At 44.2% G+C, this 10,377-nt stretch overlaps 1 protein-coding gene and 1 long non-coding RNA gene across 3 annotated transcripts; both read right to left on the bottom strand.

Annotated features, from left to right (window-relative positions):
• Positions 1-566: 566 nt before the first annotated feature.
• Positions 567-5,317, bottom strand: LOC140856676 (uncharacterized). The gene is made up of 3 exons (XM_073254793.1): positions 2,220-5,317; positions 1,522-2,138; positions 567-1,442 (listed from the first exon to the last, which is right to left on the bottom strand). The coding sequence occupies exons 2-3, from the start codon at positions 2,134-2,136 to the stop codon at positions 666-668; spliced, it is 1,392 nt and encodes a 463-aa protein (XP_073110894.1). The 5' UTR covers positions 2,137-2,138; positions 2,220-5,317; the 3' UTR covers positions 567-665.
• Positions 5,318-6,570: 1,253 nt separating this feature from the next.
• Positions 6,571-10,090, bottom strand: LOC140856675 (uncharacterized). Of its 2 annotated transcripts, none has more exons than XR_012140241.1 (2): positions 9,552-10,090; positions 6,571-7,406 (listed from the first exon to the last, which is right to left on the bottom strand). It is a non-coding gene; the product is annotated as an uncharacterized lncRNA (long non-coding RNA). The 2 variants fall into 2 exon arrangements; XR_012140242.1 differs by lacking the exon at positions 6,571-7,406 and adding an exon at positions 9,237-9,464.
• Between the last annotated feature and the right edge of the window lie 287 nt (positions 10,091-10,377).

Below are 10,377 nucleotides of genomic sequence, written 5' to 3'. Positions count from 1 at the left end.
TTAATACTCCTTCTACGGTCGAATTTTCGAGCCAAACCATCGGCCGACAAGCCGATCGGGCCCCGACCAAAGAGAGGCGAAAAGCCCACGCGACTGTCGTCGCGACTTCCGACCAGGCTACGGCCGGTCGAGGGATATTCGGCTTACCACCGTCTATCGCACAACACGATCTTAGTCGCATCCACGACTTGCCGACCGACCTACGACCGGCTGGACGACATTCAGCTTGCTACCGTGTGTCGAAAGATACAGAACGAATATCCGACGCAAGAGCAGGGGGATCTGACTTATTGTCGTTCCCCCGACACTGCGCCGGACGACATTCGACTGAACGCGTCTATAGAAGCCCGACTACCGAACCTTTACCAGGTTCGGTCGGCTCCCGACTCAACGGATGTGCCCGACTGACGACTTTGACTATCAGAAGCCGACCCAAAGTCGGGACGTACTCTACGTCCGTGGCGGCACGAGTTGCCGGACGTCTTCACCAACCTATGTGTGTTAATGACTTACAAAGATATTCTACAACGAACGAAGAAAAATAAACGGAGAAAAAGCTAAGTCCAAAAGCTTTCATTTCATTGAAGAATCAAAATGAGGTTTACAAAGGAAGGCCGGAGCCCGATTACAAGTCGAAGCAAAAACATAAAACAGAACAAAACCGACTAATCGTCGGAATCAACGTCCTCCACTGGACGATGATGGGAGTTGGTCGACGGATCAGCTCCGACTTCTGCAGTCGGGGCCGACTGATCTTCGGCAACCGGCTCTGCGACATCTTCGGCTTTCGCCCTGGTGGAGAGACCTTCCGACGCTGGTCCGGCCGTCTCCTCCGCAGCTGGGGCCTCCGACTCCAGCAGAACTACGCCGCTGAGATCTAGTCTCGGGTACCAGCCCCGAACGGCTTCCCGAGCATCCTCGTACCCGACTTGGTACGAGAGATAGCCGCTCTCCAGAAGTTCTTTGCGGTACTCCTCCGAGTCCCGGAAGACTTCAATGGCCCGACTCAGAGCCTCCTTCGCCGACTCGGCCTCGCCCCTCGCGATGTCCGCATCGGCCTGAGCAACGGACAGACCTTCTTCGGCCTTGGCGAGATTCCCGAGACTCGCTCGGAGTTGCTCGCGGTCCGCCTCCAGCTCTTTGTCGATGTCATCTCGCTCGTGTCGGAGCCGACGGATGGTCCGGGACTTCTTCCTTGCATCGTCCTTGGCCGACTGGAGCTCCGACTCCAACGACGCCAAGGCCCCCTTGAGTCGGGAGTTCTCCTCGAAAAGTTGGGAGACCTCCCCCTCGAGTCGGTTCTCCCGGTCCACCGACTGCTGCAGCTGATCGATGAGGATGGCTTTGTCGGCTTCGAGGGCTCCGACTTTGTCCCTCCACGCCGCACGCATCTCGCCGAACTTCCGATATCCGGCCTCCAGCTCTGAGATATTGAAGACCAGCTGCACAAGATGAAACCGACCGATGAGAAAGCAAGTTTATGAGAAACTGTATTTAAAGTCGGAGGGAAGAGAAACTTACCTGGATCATCATCGGATAGAACGAAGATAGCATGTCGGACACATGCTGATTCTTCATCACGTTGATGTCGGCGGGAAGGAGGAGAGCCTGGCACAACTTCCTGGCCAAGTCGTGGTCGGCCAGACCCGATGCACCTTCGGGAAGAGGAAAGTCGGCCGACCCTCCGCCAGCCGACCGACCTTCGTCGCCCGACACCATGGGGGCCTTGCCTCGGCTGGTTTCCCAGGCCCTGGCATCGGAAATCGACGGCAAGCTCGACCCCGACCGGGTCTCGACCGACGGTGCGGCGGCAGCGTACGTCGGTCGTTCGAGTTCGCGGACCTCCTCCCGAACCTCTGTAGCCTGCTGGGCGGTCGGCGCGCCATCAGCAGACTCAGCAGCCCGTCTGCCTGGTGAGGCCGCGCCCTCAGCCGACAGTCCCTCGGACGGGACATCGACGAGCACTGTCGGCGCAGACAGTGCGATCACCGGTTCTGCCTCCGACCCGGCTGGTTCGCTCGGCGGAGGCGCACGGGGCCTCTTGAGAGGCTGCGACGGCCCGACGCCTTGCGCCGGCCTCTTCCTCACGGCATGCTGGCGTATGTCGGCCGCCATCAGTTGTGTCCTCGGTGGCATATCTGAAAAAGACAATGAATGGTCAGTGCCGAAGAGGAAGAGAAAAAAGAGAAAAAGAGCGGTCGGAAAAATAAAAAACCGACCTAAACGGGGGACCGGACTAAGGCCGGCGTCGTACAAGACCTGCTCGGTGACGAACTCGCTCTGCTTCGGCACCGAGATGTCCTTTAATCGATGGAAGTCCTCCCGATCATCGGCCTCCACCCGACTGTTCTCATTTGGCTCGGTTCGGGGATTCCCCCAGCGGACGGAAAACCCCCAGGAAGCAGAAGACGATGCGAAGAAGAACTGATTCTTCCATCCGTGAATGGACGTTGGAAGATCAGTAATGAAAGAGAGCCCTTTCCGAGGGACGAAGTACCACCACCCTCGGGCTTTAGGGTGGGGTCGGAGGACGAAGAATACTCGAAAAAGAGAGATCCGAGGTTCGGTCGGCAAAAGCCGACACAAAAGGGCAAAACTGACTATCAGCCGAATCGAGTTCGACGCAAGTTATGCCGGGCATAGCCCGTAATAGTCAAAAATGTTCCGGACGAACTCCGAAACCGGAAATCGAAGGCCGGCCCAGAGATCCTCCAGATAGAAGGCCACCTGACCCTCGGGCGGGCTATTAACCCGACCATCGGCGCCAGGGGCGAACAGCCGGAACTGCTCCAGGATGCGGTACTGCTCCCGGAGCCGATCGACGTTCGGCCCCGAAAGTGAAGAAACCTCCACCTCCGGGGACGACCGAGTGTCTTCGGTCGGCTCTCCCGACCGACTACCTCGTGGGGACGTCCTGGCCATGGATTCAGAACAAATGGCCAGGAGGAAGAAGAAGAAGGTGGGGAAGACAATGGCAGCCCTTGGAAGGAAAAGAAAGAGCTGCAAACAAGGAGCGGAGCGAGAGAGTACCTGGAAGGAAAACTCACGCGGGCAGAGTCTCGACTGTAAAAATGAGGAGGGTAAAAAACCATGTGGGGGTAACTTTGTATATATAGTGCCCCCCAACGGTCGAGATGAAGGCGCGGCCAACGAAGGCTCCCCAGATTTTACCGCGTGGCGTCATCAGGGCCGTCCGACGGTCCGACGGTTCGACGCACCCTCCTTCAGATTGCGCCACGTCACCTCCATCCGCTCCACCTAACATGAACCAATGGCCGCACGCCACGTGGCGCGAGGGACGCGATGTTTGGTGTCCCCGAAGGGACGGCGGGAATGACGGTTCCCCTTCCCGATGGGACGGGACACCTGGTGCCGGTTTTATCGCTGACACCAGCGGGACATCCAACATGGCGGGGCGTCCGACGACGACATGACACCTGACGTCGATGGGACGAGACGTCTGACACCGACTAGACGTCGGACGCCAGTAAATCGCTCGGCATTTATGAGACGCCCGACACCGTATCAACCGGCGGTACGGTCGGATCTTTGCATACGACGAATCCACTCCTAGTCGCCAGCTCACCGTCCGACTCAGGAGTGGAGGGGGGCAACTGTTGGAGAATACCCCCCGACCGACCGACCGACCGATGGCCGGAGGAACCGACCGACCGACTTACGATCGAAGGGACCGACCGACCGACTGCCGGAAGGACCGACCGACCGACCAACGGTCGAGCGGACCGACCGACTGACGGCCGGACCGACCGACTGAGGATATGTCGGGCGCACCTTTCTCAACCGACTGAACCCAGAGGTCTGATGGCCGACTCACGTAAAGCTCGCCGACCAGCGGAGGATCCCGATGCCACTCGGCTGGCCACCGACTTAAGATCGGTCGACTCCTCCAATCGCCGTACAGCCGCCAGACCTTGTCAATTCTGACAGCAACATGCGGCGCGACTACCTAGGGGCATTGTCCCGCCGGGGGCATTGTCAACCCTGGTGATTTGACGGCCACACGGCGACATGACACTTTCACGGCGACTCTGACAGTCTACAGTGAGTTGACAGTTCCTCACTTGTCTGCGCCATTAATGACGGCGCCATACCGTGCTCCACTATATAAACTGGGGAAGGCAACAGTGCAAGGGATCCACTCGATCACTCCCACTTCTCGACTTCGAAACCACAGGCTCGCTCTCTCCTCTCTCCCTCTCTCCCTCGATCGAGCTCTCTGTCTTCATTTCACTGTTGCCCAGTCACCTCTCTGACTTGACCGTCGGAGGGTCCCCGCCGGAGCTGCCTCCGATCAGTGCGGACTTCTCATTTTTGCAGGTGCACGCTCCCCGACGATCGGGTGACGAGGCGATTGGCCGCAACAGGGGTGGAGGGGGTGGCGCCGGCACCAGTGCCAGCACACAGAAGACGGCGTAGGCGCAGCAGGTGATGACGGAGACAAAGAAGACCGCAGCGGCAATGGAGATGACGATGATGAGGACGTTGGAGAGGTGGCGATCGTAGTCATGATCGATGGTATCGATGGGGACAGCATTGCTGGACGACATGGGGGTAGTGTTGCACAAGACATTGTATAACCAGAAGTAGCACGAGGAGTTGTCGCCAGGCCAATCATCGACGTACTCTTCGCAGGGGGAGAGGTTCTGACGGTGGAGCGCCATCACGAACTGAGATTTAGATCGAATTGGATGGTGGAGGAGAACCGGATGTTGGGATTTTTCTCATCTCTCTCACCTCCGGTCAGGCATGGTGAGATTGGGTGCAAGGGAGGAAGTCATCGGGTTTCTAATCGAAAAATCCTCCAAAAGAGCAGAGCGGACAGGATCATCGGAGAGCCGCCGTAGATCCGAAAATCCATGATGTCGGAGAGAGGAAGGAACATAAAAATTGAATATTTCAATTATTTTTATTAAATTTAACACCTTATTTTTGGATATGCATCTTTAACAGTAAATTTTATCATCGGTTGAATGCAGGCCAACATTACAATAATTTAGATAGTATGCATATTTGATAGAAAAATTTAAAAATTATATTAAAATTAAAATTTTTTAAAAATATATAAAATTATTTAAGTAATTAACTCTTAAAAAAAAAGACATACTATATTTTTTTAGATACAAAAAAGACATACTTTGGGTATGTACCGTGGCTTCATCTAATATACCTTGCTAGTATCCTCAAAGACTTTGCTTGATTCCCTAAAAGACAAGAAAAAAATATTTCGACAAAAGAGACATACAAAATAATTTTTTTTATAAAAATAAGATTATCACAAATATATTTTTTAAGGATTTGTTTGATTTATGGAAAAAAGAGGAGGAAAAGTATTAAAGTGTGAACCACCAAAAAAAAAAGAAATATCATATATTTGGTTAAAGTTTTCAAAAAAAAAGATATAAGAAGTTAGCTTTTTTTTTTTTTTTATAAAGATAAGATTCTCACAAATATATTCAAGACTCATTTGATTTGTAGAAAGAGAAGGGAAAGTATGTGCAAAAAAAATATAGAAATAACTTATATTTGAGTAGAGTTTTAAAAGAAAAGTGGCTTTTTCATAAAAATAAGATTTTCATATTTCAGACTCATTTGATTCATAGAAAGAATTTTTCTCATTAGAATATTTTTTTGGGAAGCTCATGTCTAGATATATGATATCGAAAAAAATAAATTTTTTCATGTTTGATTAGTCATGGAAAAGTGGTATATTTCAAAGTGGTTTATGTTTAATTAGATATCTAATTTTGTAAAAAAATTATATAAAATATCTTCTTTAATAAAAATAAAGATCTTATTGATTATATTTAAAAATTTAAGGATATATTTGGAAAAAAAAGATTATCTCAATTTCCAGCATCTAGGAATTAAACTTTTCATATCCCTCATGAATTTTGTTTGCTATAAAATGTGAAAATCATATTCTCGTAGGAATGCTACTTTCTGATCTTTATCCTTTGAAAACTCAAATCAAATACGAGGGCTTTCTCTATTTTTCTTTTAATCACATTTTTTCTCTTTTCTTCGCAAACCAAATGCATCTTTTATCAGAAAGAAAAACTCATATGGGATATAAGAAAGTCACTTTTCCATTGACTAAAAATTAAGATTTTTTAAAAAAAGATTACTTACCTAAAATATCTTACATTTTTTTGGAATTTTCAATTTTAGTATAATCTTTTAATTTTTTCTATCAAATATGCACACTTTCCAATTTGTAGAGAGAGAGAAACATAAAAATCAAATATTTTAATTATTTTTATTAAATTTAATACCTCATTTCCACGTATGCATCTTTAACGATAAATTTTAAGGTAAATTGATGGCAGGCCAACATTGCAACAAATTGGATACTACGCATACTTGATTGAAAAAATTAAAAGATTATATTAAAATTAAAAATTTTCAAAAAATATAAGATTTTTTAGATAATTAATTCTATTTAAAATATCATTAAGTTTTTAGATAGAATAGATTAAATTTTTTTAATTAAAATATAATAAATATTTTATATATTTTAAAAAAATAAATATCCAACTAAACATAATCCACTTTAAAATATATTGCTTTTCCCATTATCAATTACACATGTAAGGATCATTTTTTCAGACATCATATATCTAGATATCAGCTTCTCAAAAACGTATTTCAAAGGGAAGAAAGACTAATGAGAAGTCTTATCGCTGTAGATAAAAAAGGCATAAAATCCGCCGAGCGTCGTGCCGGCCGCCATGCCCCAAACTATGAGCTTAACGGCCCATGGCATGATAGCGGCCACCTTGCATGAAAACATGGCCGTAAGCGTCGTTGCAAGGGACCACACCACCACCTTCAGCTGGCTCCTTTTGGGCGAGTTTTCCGGTGTCCTCTCGAGCACACGAAGGAAATGGAGGAGCAACATGAGATCTACGTAAGCACACACGACGAAGGCCACCATCCATGGGTTATCGACGGATCGGTAAACGGCCAGTACTGAGTTAAAGGTGAGACAAACAAAACCAAGATACGATAACAAAGAATAGTCGTACGGCCTGAACAGAGGATGAGGCATGACGGACCTCTGCTGCTGCCTGCTGCGTTTCCGACGGCCAAATTCCGGGTATAGCGGAGGCCACGGATCGCACGTCCGTGCTCATAGCACCAGTGTGGATGTAGGCGTTTTATAGAGACGGGAGGTTACTCTAGATTGGAGACCTGTTCGCCGGCCGTGACAAGTCAACCAGTCTCTTGCCTGGAACTACCTTAGTCTTTTATATCATTTTTTATTATTCGAAACGCCGGTTTTTTCTCCCCCTCGATGCGGTGCTTGGCGAATTATCCAACGCTCGTGACCCTCAACATCGTGCTGCACACGAAACACCAACTGACACAACGGAGGCGCAGAACCTCTTGGGAAACACATGAGAGAGAAATTCAGAATTTATAATTTTACATATATATATATATGTGTGTGTGTGTGTGTAAAAAAAAAAAAAAGGTAAGCGAGTTAATTTAACAGTTTTTATGGAGAGTTAATATTAGAGTTTTTATAATATTCAATTGTAATAATTTGGTTAAGTTTTGCGGCATTTATGAGATCATAATTCTAGTTTAAAATCTGTACTCAATCAATGGAGCGAAGGATGCATGGTATTTCAGAGCGCTCACCTGATCTGGTTGTTGCGATCGTCATGGATGACCGCATCCTGATATTTTAATATGGAATATATATATATTCTTTTTGATGCAAATATGGAATATATTCTTCTGACAGCTCCATAGCACCTACATGGTGGGCCCATAATTGAATGCGCCATTAATGATTTGACTTTGGACGACACGTGGCAGACAACGTGAACGGTGGATCAGGTCGATGAAAAGATGCCCGCCAGCTAAAGACTAAAGTAAGACCGGTCGGCCAAATATCTTATCGCGCGTTTGTTGTTTTCTGTTTTTATTTCAAATGCCTGAGCCGGAAAAATCTTCGAAGACCTTTAAAATGATAAAAATAATTATCTGTTTCATTTATTATGTCTTTATAAAACTTCCTTTCTTCTTGAAAATAACAGATACAGAGTTCCAGACGAATGATCTCTTGCACGTCAATCTTCCATATATTTTTATAAAATATTTGATATATGGATTGAATTTTGAAGACTTACACCTTGGATGGGCGGGCGGGCGGCGGGAAAGTTGTTCACAAAGAAAAAATAAAGTTATACCAAGAACTTTTGTCATTTTACTGAGAGAAATAGGTGCAGAAAATAAAATATTCCAGGTATTGTAATAGATTTGGATCCTATCATAAATATAAAATCGTTCTTTCACTTTTTGATTAGACTAAAAAGTGAATTGAAATAAAATGATAATTAGAGAGGATAAGCTTTTTCATATGCTATGCTATAACACTATTCTATTATTTTGGTAGAATATAATTATATTGGCTAGGCCCACTTACATCTGGACGGTATTATTATTATCCCTCGATAAATTTTCACTGTTTGGCTACATAATTATAAAATTAAAATTAGATTCTCATTCCATCTTGTTTCAAAGATTGTGAGATCTACCGAGCTTTTTTATGTCGATCAAATTTTATAAAGAATGCTATATTTCTCATGGGAAGTTTAGAAAAAAAATATTAATAAAAAAAATATATCTCTTTTTTATCAAAATTTTTTAAAAAAATAAATATATCTTTTTTTATTAAAAATTTAAAAAATAATAATAATTTCTTTCCTTCTTAATTGAAAAAAAAATCAAAAAAAATATTATAATCTTTTTTATTATTATATTCTTAAAAAAAATCCAACAAATTTAAGAAAAAAATCAAAAAAAATATTATTTTTTTTATTTTTTCCATCTTTCTTTTTATTTTTGTTAATTTTTTTCATCTAAAAAATTTGAATCGGATGGAAGACTTAGGTGGGATGTTTGAAATAAATCTTAAGATTAAAATATAATATTAATTTTATTTTTTATTATTAAAAAAATAAAATAAAAATTATAAAAGATTCATAATTTTTAATTTTTTTCTTTAATTTTGTTTGATTTGAAAAAAAAAATTATGAATTTGAAAGAATTTACATTCCCTTCATTTTTCTCCTTTTTTTTTATTTTTTTATAAAAAAATTCTCAACCAAAAAATAATAATAACTTACAAACTTCTCCTTCCATTCTTTTTTTTTTTTTTCTATTCTGTTCTTTCCTCCCAATCAAGACATAAAGATAAAATAGCAGTCAAATTATCTTAATTACACGTGTTAATTCATATTCATTGGCGGAGATTAAGACCACTAGCTCCATGCAGAATGACTAAAATAAGACCATGAAAGCTATCTAAGCCCGGTTATCTTCGCAACTCACATCAGCCAGCTCCGATAGCCCTCTTTAATCGCGACTTCTCGACTGCTACTGATGCTAGCAGACCGTGATAGGATGATTTTTTATTTAAATAATTAAGCAACCTGACTACCTAAAAAATTAATAATTAGGCAACCTTTATGCTTTATTTAAAAAAAAAAAAAGAAAGAAAAAGAGGGAGAGGCGGTAACCATTATGCGTGGAAATTTGACCTTGTCACGATTTGAAGACGCGTGCAGACCGCCGTGCACGCATCTGGCAGGAAGCCGTGACCGGACGGGCCCGCCGTGATACATGGACACGGAGAGCAGCACCTGGAAGAACCGTCGGCGTGGTATTTGGCGATGCGATCCAGCGAGAGCGGACTTTGTGCGGCGCTGGAGGAGCCCATTGGTAGGCGAGTGGCCGGGATCTCTGGCTTGAATCCCGGCGTTATATATGGGGGAAGAGGATTATCGGAGAAGGATTCAGATGGTTTTAATCTATAAAAGATTAGAAGTGCCCGCGACCATCACCTGTCGATATATATATATATATAAAAGAATGGTGGCTTCGGAGTTGAGAGGTGCTCGGCTCCGGACGCGAGACCTACCGCGATACGTCCGACGCTTAGGGGTGAAGGTACATCCATTCCGATTTGGAAGCGCCTTCTAGAACGCCCCGCGGTGCCCACGCGGAGCGTTCCAGTGACACGTTCCCCCATGAGGCAGAGGGGAAAACAAAAACACAAAGTCAGAAGATTTAAAAAAAAAAAAAAACAAACAAACAGGAAGGCCGCAAAAGAAAGTGTGGGTGGGATGTTACGTCGTCGATGAGTCAGACAACCGAGCCTTTATATTTAGATTTTTTTAAGATCTGTCGTTTCATGAATGAAAAATTTTAAAAAAATTATATTTTTATTTTTTAAATTAAATCATACTTTAAAAAAAATTAAAATTTAATTTTCAAACCACTAAAATGATTTGATGTTATCCGCAGGCATAATTTTGATGATTTTTTTTATCAAAAATTTGATAC

The sequence above is a fragment of the Elaeis guineensis genome, chromosome 3, assembly GCF_000442705.2.
Source record: "Elaeis guineensis isolate ETL-2024a chromosome 3, EG11, whole genome shotgun sequence".
Classification (NCBI taxonomy): Eukaryota; Viridiplantae; Streptophyta; class Magnoliopsida; order Arecales; family Arecaceae; genus Elaeis; species Elaeis guineensis.
This window is presented reverse-complemented; position numbering and strand designations above follow the sequence as displayed.